Genomic DNA, 16,961 nt, shown 5'->3' with positions numbered 1-16,961 from the left:
AACATGCACTCAAAAAAACAAAACAAAAAGTTTCAGGAGCCCGAACTTACGGCGAAAGTCTCCAAGGAAAGGCGCTTCCAACTCCTGTTGCTCTCCCACTCGGCGGATTTCATTAGAAAATGGAGGAGAAGCATGGTGTCATTTTACTGCTACAAGTGCGCTGCCTGCCAACTCCTCCTGGTGCAGGGGCCCCGGCGAGCAGAGCCCGGGCCCCCTCCCTCGCGAGGGACAGAGACTAACGCACAGTCGCCGGGAGGGCTGGGGGTCGGCGCGGCCCGGACTGCGGGCGGGCGGGCTGAGGGGCGGGCAGCAGCCGCAGGACCGGGCACCGCGCGGGGGGAAGATGGCGGCGGCAGGCTCGGCTCACCGACCGCAAACACTTCACGGGGGCTGCCAGCGCGTTAACCCCTGCGGGCCCGGAGAGCACAGGAATGCGAGCGCGGGCTCCAGGGCCAGGAGCACGGCGTCCGGAGGGGCACGGCCGCGGAGCCACCGGAGAGGCTTTTCATTCGGATGGATTCACTGGTGCATCGCCTCACCAGCAGAGCGGTACAGAGACGCCTCAAAGCCCTGCCACAGAAAGGGCCTCTGGGCCTTTTATAAACTTTCACTTGACCTCAATATCACGGCGTCTAAGGAAAGCGCACCGACTGGTGTTTTGTATACATCTAAAAACGTTCAAATGGTCAACACCAATGCAAGCTCTCTTGCTGTGCACACAAAGTAAAATAAAGGGGGGGAGGGGGGATACCATTTAATATATTAGTACACCAAGAATGGAGACGAGCTGTGGAGAACTGGGCAATTGTAACAGATCAGAGCACATAGTGCACAGAACAAGCGGTCGTACCGTCCGGCTGGGATTTCCCTCCCACTTGATGGGAAGAAACTTTCCTTTTAAAGTGACTGATTGAACGAACGAATCGGTCTTCTTTCATTTGAGGAGCGAGTTTTTTTTTGCCTAATTATATATGTGTGAAGAATGAACGATCGAGAGCGGGATATCGTAGCTTTCATCAGTGATCAATAATATGTGGAAATACAGCGGGAGGTCAAGTTAGGGCCTAAGAAGCCGGGGTTCCGGCGTAACGCATGCTGGCTGCAAACATCCATTCTCAAGACTGGAACCTGTGAACTTCGACTTACGAACCTTCTATCGTATTCCAAAATAAGAATATTGCTTTAAAGAGGGATTTGAAAAATGAAATCGTATTTTTATAAGAAGGTTAAAGTTTAATGAAAAGAAAATACATATTTTTATTGTATAATATTGTGGATTTGATTATACTTTGAGAAAGCATTGTCCTACAAATTACTGTACATTAACCGTTGATTTCTGGCCATTTCTGAAACAGAACCACCAACACCAGTCTGAACTATGGTAGGGAAGCCACCAAAAGTGATGGCCTTAAGCATAACATTCCATTCCTTTACAACGCAGAGCAAGCCACAAGCTCCAGGCGAAAAATTCACCCCGATTGGAGGCTGTAACAGGCCCCTCACCATTACCACACTGGAAAAGGCGTGGATCAGGATCAGTTATACTATTCTTCGGTCGACTTATCCCAGCACCTTGTCAAGTGAAACTACAGCGCACGCATGCGGATCTAGCATAAGTTACATCACCCCTCCATGTAAGAGGATTGTAATCCTTCAAGCCTCTAGATAGAACAAGCATTTGCAATGCAATAGGTCTCGCATTTAAGAGAGTTTGAGCTATCGGCATTGTAAATAACAATGCAAATAGCTTAAACTCTTGCAAATGCGCGACCTATTTCATTTCAAATGCTATTTTTGGAAAAGTGCCCCATACCGCGCTTTCAAGTTAATGGCAACCGCGCGCCCCTTTCTTTAGACCCAGCTCGTCTAGAGAAAGGGTCGCGGCAGCGTTTAAAGTAAAAGCGCGGTATGGGGCGCTTTTACAAAAAAAGCAACTATTTGTCAAGTTGACAAATGCTTTTTTGTTGTAAAAGTGCCTCATACCTCGGTTTAACTTTAACAGAGGCCTGCATCTTTGTTTAGACAAGCCGCGTTTAAAGAAAGGGGTGTGGCCGACATTAACGTGAAAGCACTATATGGGGCACTTGTAAGCAAAAAAAGTAAATAAATATTAAGAAAAAAAATGCGTTCACATTTGGGCCACAAACAACAAACTAAAGGCACGGCCAACACTGTATCAGTGGCGCGCTGTGCTATGTTGTGAAAAAAAATAAAGCTTTGAGGGAGAGCGTTTCCTGCCTGCAACAGCAGGCAGGAAAAAAACATTTAACCAAACAGTGATCGGAGACTGTAATTAAAGCCTACTGAGTAACAACACATGTAACAGGGGGTGTCCTGCTAGGAGGTTACAAAATGAGACCAGGTGGTAACAAAGGAAGAACTAAAAAAATACTACTGACCAATGAAAAGCCACAGTTTACAAAGGACAATGACAAGTCAATGAAAAATATGGGCGCAGAGGGGCAAAGCTCTACATCCATACCTGAAAATAGCATGCCTTGCAGAGCAGCGCATGAGCTGCCCCACCTGAACCTTAAAAACTAACCTGCAATGGTGCTGGTGAAAAAAACGTCAACTGCTCGACTGATGACCATCACCCTTTTGAGAGAAGAAAAATCTGTGCCCGGAACTGGGGGGTAATAGACCAACCCCGGTCCTGCGCCGCCCAGCGCCACATCGGACACCGCCCCCAGAGCCAGCGGCAGCGCGCCCGGGGCTGGCGCCGAGGCTGGAGCCGCAGGGTATCGTGCCTGCGTAGCCGGGGCCAAAGGCGGCACAGGGGCAGAACCACCCAGCGGGGCTCAAAGGCGCTCCAGAGGGACCCGATAGGCCAAATAAATGGCTCATGGCCGACAGGAAAGCCTGTATTTCGTCCAGAGTCGTGTGCGGGCCTGGAAAGGGCAGGTAGGCCGCAGGCAACAACGGAGGCTCCATTGGAGCCGCGGGGGAGTGACCGCCCACCCCCTCCACCGCAACCCGTGAGGGGTAGACGAAGAGCGATGCCGCTTCTTCAACTTCTTATGGCAACGTGACTTACCTGTCCAAGTCCAACGAGCAATGGGGATGGCTCCGCGACCGGGCCCTCGACTTCCCACGTGAGCGGGACCTCGATCGGCGCGGAACTGACTGCCGGCCCTCCAATAACTTTCGGGAACGCTCCCGCAAAGCTTTTGGCGCCATGGCCCGACAATCAGGGCACATCTCGGGGTCATGTGCGTGCCCCAAGCAGAAGAGACGCACGTCGTGCGGGTCCGCTACTGACATGTTCCGACGGCAGGTCCTACAGGACTTAAACCCGGGCACCCCTACTGCACCAGAAGTCGAGTACTTGACAAGATAAGAGAAACAAGTTCTCAGAAACCAAGTTAAAATATTAACTAGGGGTACCGCTCTCTCTCGGATCTGCGTTTCCTGGCGCGGAAAAAGAAAACTGACATCAGCTCATGTGGGCGCATCTAAGTAGCTCCCACGTCATCTTGGCGGTTACGACGCCAGCGACGTACGCGGAGCCGCACGACGACTCCTATCAACGCGCAGGGGTACTGCTGACGAAAACTTTCCAGATCCAGTCGGACGCCTGGGGATATTCTAAGGTAAGGAATCTATCACTAACGTCTCTTTCAGATCTGTCAGACACAGGGCTCAAACTACTGTGTGAGGGACTAGAACCGAGTCGCAATTTAACTGCAATCTTATCACTACATTAGAAAACTGATCACAACACTGGTAAGCTTGGCACGCTGGCAGACCTACAGAAACAAACAAAGCCTCAAAATAAGCCCCAAGAATAACACTCCAGATGCTGACCTTAAACAAGAAACAAATCCCAAGAAATGACCTCAAAATAAGTGATAAACCAGGTGAGAGAAACTGAACAAATCTTCTGCCCAAGCAGAGGCTCGGGCACTTGAAAGCACTAGAGACGACAGACTTCTCAATTTGATCCAGCTCATTCATCACAACAGTAAAATACACACAACTGATAGCATTTTTTTTATTTTTTATTTTTTTAAAGCCAGATGCAGGTGGAGAACTGAGGCTAAGGAGCAATGGGCATGCACCAGGAATAGAGGAAGGCCACCTCACTAACTCAGTTGGTTAAAAATGCACCTTAAGCAGTCATTCTTTTCCCCTGCATGGTATTGACCTTTCATCTCTTCTGTAGGGTTCAAATGACCATTGCATGAATCTGAAAAACTGTTTGTACATTAAGGGCCAGTAATCCAACAGTCTGCTTGAGCGCTACATCTAGAACACTTCACTGATCTAGTAAAACATTTGATCAAGATGATGGGGAAAAACAAACGAAAAATCATTTTCCTCACAGACACTAAATAACCGAACTCAATGCCCTTCATGCGGCCAAACATTCCTCTTGGTCCTGAACAGTGATCTAGAGCTTCTGGAAAGCTATTCTAATGTACCAATTGAGTACGACCTCTTACAAGAGGACCACTGGTTATCAATCATGCCAAAACGGAACCACTTCACACAGGGATTACAAAGTCAACCGGAGAGCCACTCTTCAGCAACAAAGCATCACACGACTAGGATGCTAAAGTGATGGAGAAACATCGACCTTCTTTGGAAAATAAATAATTAGTTCACAAAATGCACTGAAACGAGCACTGCACAATGAGAACATCTGAAGCCGATGCTTACCTTTGTTTTTTTGTTCAACGACCTGAAATGTAAACAAACAGACGTGTTACTGTATGGGATAAATAGGTCTACGAGCAGCAAGTGGAGAAGCTTACCAAAAATAACAAAAGGCGGATGCATATCGGCTATGGCACGTCACCACCCACCCAGACAAAGCCTTTGCCTGATCCCCGGAAGGTCCTTTATGGACTAGGCAGGGAGCGGAGACAATACACAGCGATTTCTTGGTCACTATGCACAGTTAATACAGACACTGGGCTGCAATCCTCTTTATATTCCAGTTTTAACACCACAGCACGTTTAGGAACGCAAGAGCAGAGGCAAGTGCTCTAATGTCAGTTTATGGTGCAGAAATATGGCTAACAAGCAATTATAATTACGTTTCCACAAGAAACAAAATACTTAAACCTATTCTGCACCCCCTCAAAAAAAAAAAAAAAAATATCGAACACATATGCACTAGCAAAGCCAATAGGTCAGGCTTTGGCTGCCAGCTTTTGGCTTTGTCAATGTTTGTTTTGACAGTTTTTGCAAACCTTTTTTACGTTTGGAGATTGGGGGGGGGGTGGCACCATTATAAACAAATACTAAAAAATAAATCAATAAGCACACATTGCAACTGTAGTGACAGACACTTAAGGGAAGTACTGTGTGGTTGGATGCGCTCCTTATGAAAGAGCAGAATGTCAACTCATGTTTCACGTAAAAGGTGATGAAACGAACCACTGGCCATCAATCACGGTAGCATTCTGACCCATCGTTCTTTTGCTCACACGTCACCTTAGTTTTGACACAGCCATATGCAAATGAGCCTTAACCCTGCTCCTCCTGGGAACAGTCCAATCGGACCTGGAACACAAGCAACCCAGAACCGGCTTTGCCCTAGTTATGGGCTCAATAAATCAGCCAGGCACAGCTTGGTTCCAGTGACAGAGCACAGGACACCCTTATGGGGCTTGAGAGGCACAAGTGGGGACGACTGGACTGTTCCTGTGAAGAACAGGATCAAGGCCGATTTGCATATGGTTGCGTCCAAACTGAGGTAGCATGATGAACAAAGAGAACGATGGGTTGGGATGCGGCCAGAGAGATTGCCAATGGTTAGACAAATTGCAAAATTCCTCCCATCACCCTTTGTGTGTTTCATGTCAGTCGTGTTTGCATGGCTCAAGTGTGGTGGCCTATTGCCCAATGCTGCAATGGGTGGAATTAATCTTTATTGACCAGAAGTCGTCGATGGGCAAAGAGGGCTGGCTGAAAAGCCTCTATGCATAAGTATATTTTACTAGTAATTTTAGTAAAATCAAAAGGTCTAGGCTAACTTCAGATCTACAAAGTTTATGCAGAACCAAGAGATGGAATGGAAAGAGGTGGTGAGGCAATTTGAGAGCAGGGGTAGGAAATAGAAGGGTGAAGAAAGGAGGTGAGAACAGAAGCGGGACGGAGGAGAAACGTGGGTGGAACATAAAGGTGGATAGACAGAAGTGTACAGGAGAGGGCAGAGTGCAGGAAAGGGGACAATGAAGGGAAGGAAAAAAGGTAAAGGGGAAATGGAACGAAAGGTTAAGGGTGGGAGAGGATGGGGTGTTGAAGACATGGCAAGAAGTAAGAGGGAGATAGAGGAGCAGAAAAGGAGTGGGTAAGGATACAATAAAAAAAATCGTAAGTAAATTGACGCCTACTTAGCCATTCTGGATGTTACCGGACTGGGTTGGATCCCCTATGGCATAGCAACCAAATTATCCCATTACTGCATTCATCTGCAGAGCGCATCTAGCACTCGTTTAAATCCGGGCTGGATGATGGGTAAAATGCTCACACTGGACAGGAACTGGGATACACCAAGCAGCTTTTATTAGTGTTTTCCTACCTTATATGTACTTGTGTGCGACTTCTGCATGAGCCCTGCTACCCTATACTTCAGGAATGATAGTCCAGGTCACCCCCACAAGAACAAGCATGAAGACTGCTGGCGTTGTGGTCCAGAAAAACTGCAATGATTCAATATGACTCTAGACAACCTGGTGTTGAAGCATTTAAGTGATCACATTTTGCTGAAATTAACGTCATTCTGACAAGCTGGCACCGAGATAACCTACGTATGGTGGGGATGGATAAGCCATCCATGCCATCACAAGGCATTTAGTCTTCCAGTGGGATACCAGAAGGAGTCTGCGGGAACGAAGGGCTAACACCAAATTACTCCAACACAGAGATGTGCTTGAAAACCTTGAACAGTACCTACCTGCCATAGCAAAGAGGTATAGAAGGCAACTGCTTTGCAAGGAAGGACCGGGGAGGGGGGGGGGGGGGGGGGGGGTTGAGGAAGTTGAATGTTAGACAGATAAGGGGGCTGCAGAGCACGGCAGCATGAAAGCTTGGAGGGCAACTAGAGCAGCTGTAAGCATAATCACTCGGACTGTTATACGGCCAATGCACAGTGTATATACTCGTATGTGCTTTCACATCATTTCATATTGCTATTTACCTTTAACTGTGTGAATGTACATATGGGGTGTCGAATCTTAAACAACCCTGCCATACCATCAGAAATTGTTCAAACTAGGCTTGAAAGATGCACGCTCAAAACAGCAGTTCTGTGCAACATCTTGCTGTCGGTCAGTTGCCATTTTAGGAGCAGTAGTGGGACAAACCATCCACAGGATCCGAGAAGTGCCAGCCAAAACGTCTACTCCTCACTCAAAGCAGAGGCTCCAATGTAACCCAATACATTATGGTGCTAATAAACATACATGCACTGGAGTTTGAGCACACTTCGTGGAAGGCTGCCTGGAACACATGGCATTCCTTGGTGACTAGTCACACCAGTCTGCAGGGTGGTCTTCGGCGAGATTCCACTTAAACAGATCGCTTTCACTGTGCTGACTACCTACTACGCCTTTCCTAGGGATTGGAGTAGGTCTGCCTCACAAATGCAAGAACTTGCACACATGACCATATATGTGGTACCAAAGACGTGGTATCTGCAAAGTAGCCAAAAGACTACGTGCATACAAATAACCAGACAATGTTGTCTTAGAAGAGAACATACATATTCCCCAAAAATAAACTTTATTTCATTTGCTACAACCACCTCCCAACTGTAAAGATAAATCTTTGAAAAACTACTACACAAACTTTAAAAGCCTAAACATAAGAAGCCTCTTCTCTTAACTGCAGCCCATGAACTGCAAGGTCCAATCCTTCACGTTCTAGCCCAAGCACATACAAATCTAAGATTAGGTCTCGACCGAAGCTTGTAGGTAAAAACCCACAGACTATGTCAAAACCACAAGTCCCAAGGGGGAGCAAGGCCTAAACCACAGGCCCTAGGGGGCCAAGACTAACTATCCTACAGGCTTTGACAACATTAGCCTGCACAGACTTCTGGAAAAAATTCAAAAAGGCACTTCTGTTCCCACTCTACTTTTGCCACCCAATTGTTTTGTATCCACCACAGAATGTTTGGGTGCAAACAGCAAGAAACAGTTTAGAGGGTACTACAGCCCACAGTCGGAGAATAAATGCATTTTCTATGGCCATCTGATTAACATCGCGCATGAGCAGATGAAACAAAAATTACATTTTCATGAAAGACTACTCCAAAAAGGAGTTAAAATGAAAAAAGCCACTAAGTCAAAAATCAAACACTTAGAAATAGTAAAGCATGTATGAGTGCTTACAGTATTAAGAGACAAATGGACACTTCAAAGTACCATTAAAATATTCCATGGTGCTTTAAGAGCCTCCTTTATTACAATGGTAGAACAAGCATTTGCAATGCAATTGGTCACGCATGTCTTCTTACCTATGTGTTTTGGTTTGGTGTGTAGATGATGTATGAACAGAGGTAGCTGCAGCACTCCCTGGAGGACTGAGAATGGGAAATAACCACTGTGACCAGACACAGCTGCAGCACTCCCTGGAGGACTTGGAATGAGGAATTACCAACAGGTTCAAAAGCAGCTAGCAGCTCTGTATAGCGGACTAAGAATGAGGAATTACCACTATGACCAGAGACACAGATACAGCACTGCCTAGAGAACTTAGAATGGAGGAGTTATTGACAGGACCAGAGAAGCAGATGGCAGCACTGTCCCGAGGACTAAGAATGAGGAATAACCACTTGCAACAGATACGCAGCTAGCAGCACTGACTAGAGGACTTAGAACGAGGAATTAACAATGGGACCAGAGAAGCAGCTAGCAGCACTTCACAAAAAACAACCATAACGAAGGGAGCAGTCTTTGGAGAGAGGACTGGGATCAGCCAGCTATGGCAGACTATGCGATCCAGGTCCAGCAAGAAGAGTAGATAAACTGGAAAAGCTAGGACCCCGAACGGCCAGCAACAGAGGCAGACAGTATACATGCACAGGACCCAAACCAAGACGAAACCTGTAGGAGACAGAAGGAGGGACCAGCTGGCTGCTGACGTCATCAGTCCTGTGGGTAGAGACGATAGAGGGTTTTCCTCTGTCTCAGCAGCTGAGACGTATCTGGGGCCCTGGACAACATTAAGGATAGGGGAGCTTTGCAAAAAGATAGGAACATCAGCTGCAAGCTGCGATATAAAACTCCCCTCCACTTTCAACACATTAGCAGAGCTTTTTGGTAATAAAAAGCTCGTCTGAAGCACAAACACGCTTCACGGCAAGGCTGCAGTGAGTGCGCACCACCGAGCAGGAAATTACCAAAACATGAAGTAACCTTTATTGCCCTTTGTGAAAATATGCATGTAACAGGGGCAGTCTCCAGGGTATTACCAAACCAACAAAAGGAGGGACAAATGTAAGCTATAAACGAATCAATGGCCATACACTGGATCCAGCATGCCTAGGCTCGACCTAAAAATAAATCCAGGGATATATACGAACTAAGTACATTTAGACATTAGTGGGCCCCAGGTTATTAGCAACGGCTGCTTCATCTGAAGAGAACAAAAATGCGATATGAATGACGAGCCACCTAAGTGATCCACCAAGCAACTCTGAAGAACACCATATGGCTACCATGCTGGAAATTTTATCCATGCTCGCAATTTTAATGTACCTTCTTTTGAGCAGCTTCCTTTTTCTTTTTGTCTTTTCTCTTTCGCCTTTCTTCCATCAACCGTTCTTCCTCGCCTTGCACTAAATTCCTGTGGGGGAAAAAAAACAATTACTTATTACAGTAAACACAGGAGTAAAGCTACAACCATGAATTTATCAAAATGATGGATAGAACGGGACCACCAAGTTGGGCCAAATGGATGGCTGGATACCAGTATATTGGGTAAATATGCAACTGTATAATCTGCCTGCGAGATCCCTTCCTTAACTCCCCATTCCCACTTAACATGACCGTCGCCCACCAGAGAAAGGAACACTAACCACTCTGTACTGGTTAGCCAAATCTCGGTCAATGCACTACTCCTTCATTACATCACAAAGGATTACAGAGCCCACAGTGACAACAAAAGCTTCCAATAAGAATATAAAGGTCGGCTTGTGCATTTCTGTCTCTTGTAACTGAAAGCTGAGCAATTGGCCAATTAAGGCATTAAAGATACTAGTCAACTAACGCTTTTGGTCTCCACAATCACTGAGTATCGAATCATAGCAATCAGAAACAAAACAGTGTTCTACCAAGTCGCTGTTGAGAAGCTTCCAACTTAAAGATTCTACCTTTGATAAACTTGGTCATCTTTTTACTAAACTTAACATTAATACATTCCGTGTTAATTAGCCCAAAACACAAAAAATGCTCAAGATAAAAAACAAGGTTCTCTCCACCTCACTTCAGTTGACTCTATTTAGACCATACAACTGTTGTGCACAAACAGCAGATGTTCGAAAAAGGTTACAACATTCAATACAACATTGAAACAATCGGAATGCACCAACCGTTGTTCTAAGTACTCTTCCCTCTGACTGTAGAGACACTAAGTACCCAATCTCTGGTCAGCTACCCGCACTATATTCGAGAACACCACAAACACCCCCCAATAACACCTTTAAACCAACCACTGAAGGACAGAAATGATGCCATCCCACGGTTTCTAATTAATGGCTGAACTGGCCCAATCCGGTGAGGGCAGCAATCAACTCCTTGCTCATATCTGGCTGTCACAAGTCAATTTGATTACAAACAAGAAGAAATCTCCCAGACACCTACGCACTAGCAGATTTACACCCAATTGCTGCCATTCATGCCATTCTGGGAAATTGTTGTGGTTTCTCAGCCCTGTCAATGGGCCACTCCCAGAGAGGTTGTACATGACATCAGTGGTCTTTAAACTTCCACTTTAAGTTTAGTTTCAAACGAAAGTCCATAAACATCAATTTGAAAAAAAGAACGCTAAAATTAAATTTAGTAAAACAAAGCTGCACGTATTTTGCATTACATTCATCACACGTTAGAAATATTACCATTATTTAAAATTTTAACAGTCACGTTATCCTTGGACCTCATTCTTAATCAACACAACCCTGGTTTAAACTCACATCATAGCCGTCATCAGCCCTACCTCAAACACTTATCCTAATACTTAACAAAACCATAACCATAATCCAACCCTAGTCTCGCAATAATCTGAAATGTTACTTTTTTTCAAGCTTTTGCCTTACAAGATTCTAGCTTTTCGAATGTATTTTCAAACTGTTGACCAAATACCTGAACTTTGTATGCTAGTTTCCTCTTAGAAGCTAGTTTGGTGGGAAAAGAACAATTGTTATTTAGAAATTATGCATTTCTTTTTCGCCTCTGCTGCATTCTCTTGTTTTAAGCGGTAAATAACAGGGAGCACCAATGAGATTAAAAGGAGACCACGATATAAGAGATTGCACTAAACACATGAAATTAAAACGAGCATCGGCAATGCAATAGGTCTCGCATTTACGCGAGTTTCAGCTATTGGCAATGTAAATGACAATGACATAAAAGGCATTGTCATTTACAGTCCCAATAGCTTAAACTCTCGAAATGCGAGATCTATTCCATCCAAAATGCTTGAAGGCATCGCTAGGTTGCCCCCTTCTGTCTGCCATGGCCCCTGAAAAGCGCTCTGTTTTTTGCGAGTTAAATAAACAAGCCAGTGGTCACAACTTGCACAAGAGACCCTCGTGCCCTTCTGCAGTAAGAGAAACTCAAAGAAAATAGTACATATAGACTAAAGAAGACGTACCTAGTAAAAACCGTAGTAAAAGGGACAGTCCTCATGGGAGGTTACAAATGAAGACAAGGCGGTACTAAAGAGGGACTATCAAGCCTAATAAATCAGATGCCAGCACTTAAGGACAATGACACAAGCCAATGACAAATATGGGCGGAGAGTGGGCAGGGCTTCAAGTACATATTCCAATATAGAATGGCGCGCAGAGCAGAGCATGCGCTGCCCAGGCTCCATTTAGATCCCATTCCCAGTCTTCAACTGTACTTTGCAAAAGTACTTCCATGTCCCATATCAACATGCATAAACTTGGGTAATTCACTTGGTGTTAAGTACTTTGTGGCCTACAAGAAGCCTGGTTGGAAAGGATCCCCTAACTACAAACCAACCAACTTTTCATTCTGAGATGTTTAGTCTGAGGGATCCCTTCTCCTACTGTGTGAACATCTACTTGTTTCAACTTGTCAAGTTCATATAAAATACTGATCATCATCTCTTCTTAAGTGTAAACATACTCCACTTATTGACCTATAAATATCGCCCTCACGCTCACCCAAATATCATTCAGTCACTTCCTGAAACCCAACCAGTAACTTCCGTGGCTAACAATCACTTAAACACCAAGAACTAAATGTGTGCATTTATGGAGAGATCATTAGAGCTTCAAATAAAGAAACTTTAGAACTAGCTCAATTTTCTTATAAAGGCAGCTCCGAGTCAAATTGTGCACAGAAAACTCTAGCCAGCTGTTACATAAAAAGGTCCACCACAGCCTTTCACGTACTAGCTTTGCTTCAAAGATAGAATCTGGGGTTTAGTATTCAGTTAATAATGAATATAATGCACAGGTTGGATAAAGTGATGCCTTTGGATAAAGTGATGCCTTTGGATAAAGTGATGCCATTGGCTAAAGTGATGCCATTGGCTAAAGTGATGCCATTGGCTAAAGTGATGCCATTGGCTAAAGTGATGCCATTGGCTAAAGTGATGCCATTGGACAAAGGATTGCTTCTTGATACTGATGACGGGCCATTACCAAAGTCCTCATCCTTCACGGAGGACTTTCAGAAGGACACAATGATCAAGATCTAAGATGGGATGGATGATCTGAATTACAGTCACTGAAAAACACCCTATGTAAGTCTTCAGGAGCCTTCCAACCACAAACATTAGGTTATCAGTCTCATAGGAGTAGGAGTTTGCAGTTTGACATAATCAGTTTGGCCGCTTAGTGCTGAAAAGAGTGCAGAAGGCACTGAAGTAGTTGTACAGATAGTGTGACGGGAGGCGAGTCTTCAAAGGCATTTCTAAAGGCTAGGTAACGTTCCACTGATATCTATAGCCTTCAAATGAAGTGATAAATAAGGTCTTGCAACTAGGGAGATTTTACTTTGGAGGCCCTTGAGCAGGAGTGGTTTAAGAATGTTGCACAAATTCCTATAGGTAAACATATCATGGAGGGTCATGAATGCAGTCCATGACATGTCTTCGATTGAGACAAAAATGTGCTTCTTAAACAAGCTCTTCAATATACACCAAGGAACAGGCAAGCCAATTGCAGTTTAAATCCTGCGCCTCGCTAGCCTTACCTTCTTTCTACATCATTAAATGAAGTAAGCTTTCGGTCTTGGACAACAAAATCATTACTACAACAGCGATCTTAACAAGCTTAAAAGAGTCCGTGGTAATTAAAGTAGGTTTTCTACAGCAACTGCCTATTTTCTAAGACAATGCTTTCATGTAGGTCAGGGTAAAAAAAACATGTAAGAGACACCAAGACAGAGATACAAAATTTCACCCAGATGTGATAATTTGTGAAGATTTACAATGAGCTGGTTGACCTAAAATGAACAATGAAACTGAGCAACACAAAAAAAATATGCCCTGGATCAGACCTTCCAAGGCAAAGCAGACCTGGTCATTCAACCACCACCCTCCCCTCTACTGATAACCAAAATACTTCATCTGTGTTTTGCCAAGGGATTGGCAGCATTCAGGCTTGAGCCCATTCACATCATCAGCAGTGGTCAAAACACTACTAGCTTGAATTGTGTCCATTGTTAAAGCAATATGCCTTGTAACCATTACATTGAAGTAGGAAAAGTCACCCATCTGCTGCATTACTGCTCTTAGTTGTGAATTACTTCCAACATACACCACCCAAAGGTCCATGCTCAAAAGCACTAAAAGAGCTGAAGCACAGACATCTGTGTGGTCCTACGTCATAAGGTGAGGTGAGCTGAAAGGACGTTAGACTGTTAGTAGTTAGGACTTATGGTGTATTGACTGTAGGAAAAGTATAAAGGCCCACAAGATGAGTGATGGGATTTCCTACCGATCTCTTGATTGTGATCCTAGTTTGTACCACTGTTTTTCTTATTCCAGGTTGGCATATCTTTCTGAAAGGACGCTGTGCAAGTGCCCCTGTGATCCCTGCCTCATCCTCAACTTACCAGATCAATCAGCTCCTCTACTCTTCGCCACGAAGGATATTATAGTAAAGGATGCCCACGTGTGGTGCTAGAAAAGTTTGTTACTATTAATGAAGACCACAAAACATATCACAAATGTAAAACCTCTTCAATGAAATGTTAGAGGATTTGGTTGGGGGATGGGGGGGGGGGGGGAGGGGAGGGGGGGGTATTGCCTAAAGACAAATGTTTTGCTGTTACACAAATTTACAGCAGAAAAGCACAGTTTTAAGTAAAAAAAATATGCACTAAAGTTAGATCTATATCCTAAAAAGTTCTGATCAACAAGTGTCTGAATACCAGCCTCAGATCTATAAATTATCACGCTTGTTTTGCAAATAAATGAAGCATAAATTTCATACCACAGATTTCAAAGCCCAAATATGGGGGTAATAAAAACTGTTTGCAAAACCGGGGATCAAAATCCCTTTTATTTAAACATCTTTTTAAACAGTCGTGTCTCTCACACACACGAGTCAGTAGCTTTTACAGCAAAGTGTTAAACTGAACAACTGAATGAGGTCTCTAGACCAGACCTAAAATCACTGCCCTAAAAGGCAGCTTTTGCTTTTAAGTTTTAATACTGCTTCGTCACTAGGAGCGTACTTCTGTCTCTCTAAACCCAGTATCCTGCCCTGTGCGTTGCCAGCAATCCCCATTGAGCTCGTACATATCGCCCGAATGCCACGCCGGTCAAGCCGGGGAAAAAACATATGCACTGAAGATAGCTCCGTGGTACAGTGAAAGGCTGTAAGCAAGGCCCAGAAATAATGACACGCCAATGAAGTTAAATTTTCTTTACTCTGCCCCTTAAGACTTTCCTTCTTAATATTGGGAATATCATGTCATAGCTCAAAACACTAAGGAGAAGAACAGTACCTGACCAGTCTTGAAGAAAATAGACTTCATGCATAGAGGTTCTGGTCAATTCCTGCATCCTTCAGCAAAGATGAATCTAAAGAGTAATGCATACAAAAAGCATGAGGAGTGGGACACGTTTCTATCTACGAATGACAACGGCGCAAGGTTCTAAAGGCCACCATAGCGCTTTTGCTCTCGGAGGAGCCTGAAGTGTGAGGAGTCTAACACGGCAATTTTGGAAGAATTTGATATGCAAAAAACTAAGCACCTCGCAAAGATTTGTTTTGTTGCCTGGAATTGTGATTTTTTTTTATTATTATTAGATTTTCTTCATATTTATGGATTTAAGATGTTAGTCAACATTTTCTGCATAGTTGGCATATATAGAAACATTGTCCTTAACTCTAACAGGCCAAAGTTACTAAGAAGCATCATGCATAAAGCTTTGCCCCAATTTGGACACTATACAAGTTACCATCTGCTTTCACTTTCATGAAAAATGCCAATGAGGAAAATAGTTCAATTGGATTATTTTTTTAAGTTTTTAAATATGATGAAGCAAAGAAAAATCCTGAACACCTAGTTAGCCATTACACAATGGCAACTATAAGGAAATGGTATTGCCACAATCGGCTCTGCCCACACGAGGGTACAACCACCTCAAGCTTAAACTTTCAATGGGTAGCAGTCCATTACAGCAATGTCTGGGTCAAAAGAGCTACAACAAACAAATGATGGACGGAATGCTGACAATGCATACATTCTCCCCCAGTCAAGAGATCTGGGTTAAATCCATCGTTCTTTTGCCCACTACACCACCCCAGTTTAGACATGGCCATATGCAAATCAGTCTTGACCCTGTGCCTCATGGGAACAGTCCAGCCCGAACTGCCAAGCCATGTCTTCCCTGGACCGGAATCAAGCATCCTAGGACCGGTTTCTGGCTATCAGCCGTCATCAGCCAGGATAGCTTGACTCCAGTGGCGTAGTGAGCACGGTTCCCACATCAACCCCAACCCATCATCTCTTGCAAGCTCTCTGCAAACGGACAGATGTGACAGAAGACCAAGAAAGCAGTGATTCTGGTTTAAGGAGCCGGTAGAGGCTGAAAAATGACAAGCAGATGCGTGGGATGTAAGTAGAAAAGCTGGGCAAGTCGGTGGCCAGGTTCTAGAGCAATCAGATGTGCAGTGAGCAATAACACTTTTCACCGTCCCCAATTAGCCCAAGCCATGTGATGTGGGTGGAGGCCACTGATACGCATTAGCTGCACTTGTACATTTTAAAAACACCCAACAGAATAATGGGACCATTAACAATGGAGTAGCGCAGGAATATAACTGCTGATCTTGAAGTTCTTTAGGCCCGCCCTTGAGCGCAGCTGTCGCTAGAAGTTATTTGCGAAGAGGCCTTATTTATTGTAAAGGGATTTGGCTCCGCCCACATGTTGGTGGACAGAACTACAGGTTTTGATTGGGCAGATGTATGCTTTCACACAAAATAACCAGCTTCTTTACGTAGCTGTGATTTGTTTATCCAACTGCCTGAGCCAGCAGCAGTATAGCTTCCTTGACATTTCTTGGGGACAAAAAGGGCAGTTATGTTAAAGTGGCTTTAATAAATAATTTAGAATTATTTTTTCTGCAGCAGCCTATATAGGAGGAAGGTAGTGATAAGGAATGCATTGCTGTTTTACAGTCCAGGCACCTTTACTTCCAACATTAACTTTAGACTTCAGACTCCAGTTGTGTGTTTGAGATCAGCAGTGGGGCGGGGGAGAGGGGGGCGACACTTCTCAAATGGATCTTTGGGGTTGGG

The 16,961-nt window shown here is 44.4% G+C and overlaps 1 protein-coding gene across 7 annotated transcripts in view; it reads right to left on the bottom strand.

Annotated features, from left to right (window-relative positions):
- The window catches only part of TNRC6A (trinucleotide repeat containing adaptor 6A), a 451,850-nt gene that overhangs the window by 357,028 nt on the left and 77,861 nt on the right, over window positions 1-16,961 (bottom strand). For 5 of the 7 annotated variants that reach the window (XM_085629474.1, XM_085629478.1, XM_085629475.1 and 2 more), the window contains 2 exons: window positions 9,714-9,801; window positions 4,663-4,684 (listed from right to left, as the gene is read on the bottom strand). In XM_085629474.1, coding sequence (XP_085485600.1) covers window positions 4,663-4,684; window positions 9,714-9,801 — 110 coding nt within the window. Of the gene's footprint in view, window positions 1-4,662; window positions 4,685-9,713; window positions 9,802-15,161; window positions 15,238-16,961 lie in introns of those variants that run through there. The other 2 variants (XM_085629477.1, XM_085629476.1) reach the window with 2 other exon arrangements.

This window comes from Triturus cristatus, chromosome 10 (assembly GCF_964204655.1).
Source record: "Triturus cristatus chromosome 10, aTriCri1.1, whole genome shotgun sequence".
Classification (NCBI taxonomy): Eukaryota; Metazoa; Chordata; class Amphibia; order Caudata; family Salamandridae; genus Triturus; species Triturus cristatus.
This window is presented reverse-complemented; position numbering and strand designations above follow the sequence as displayed.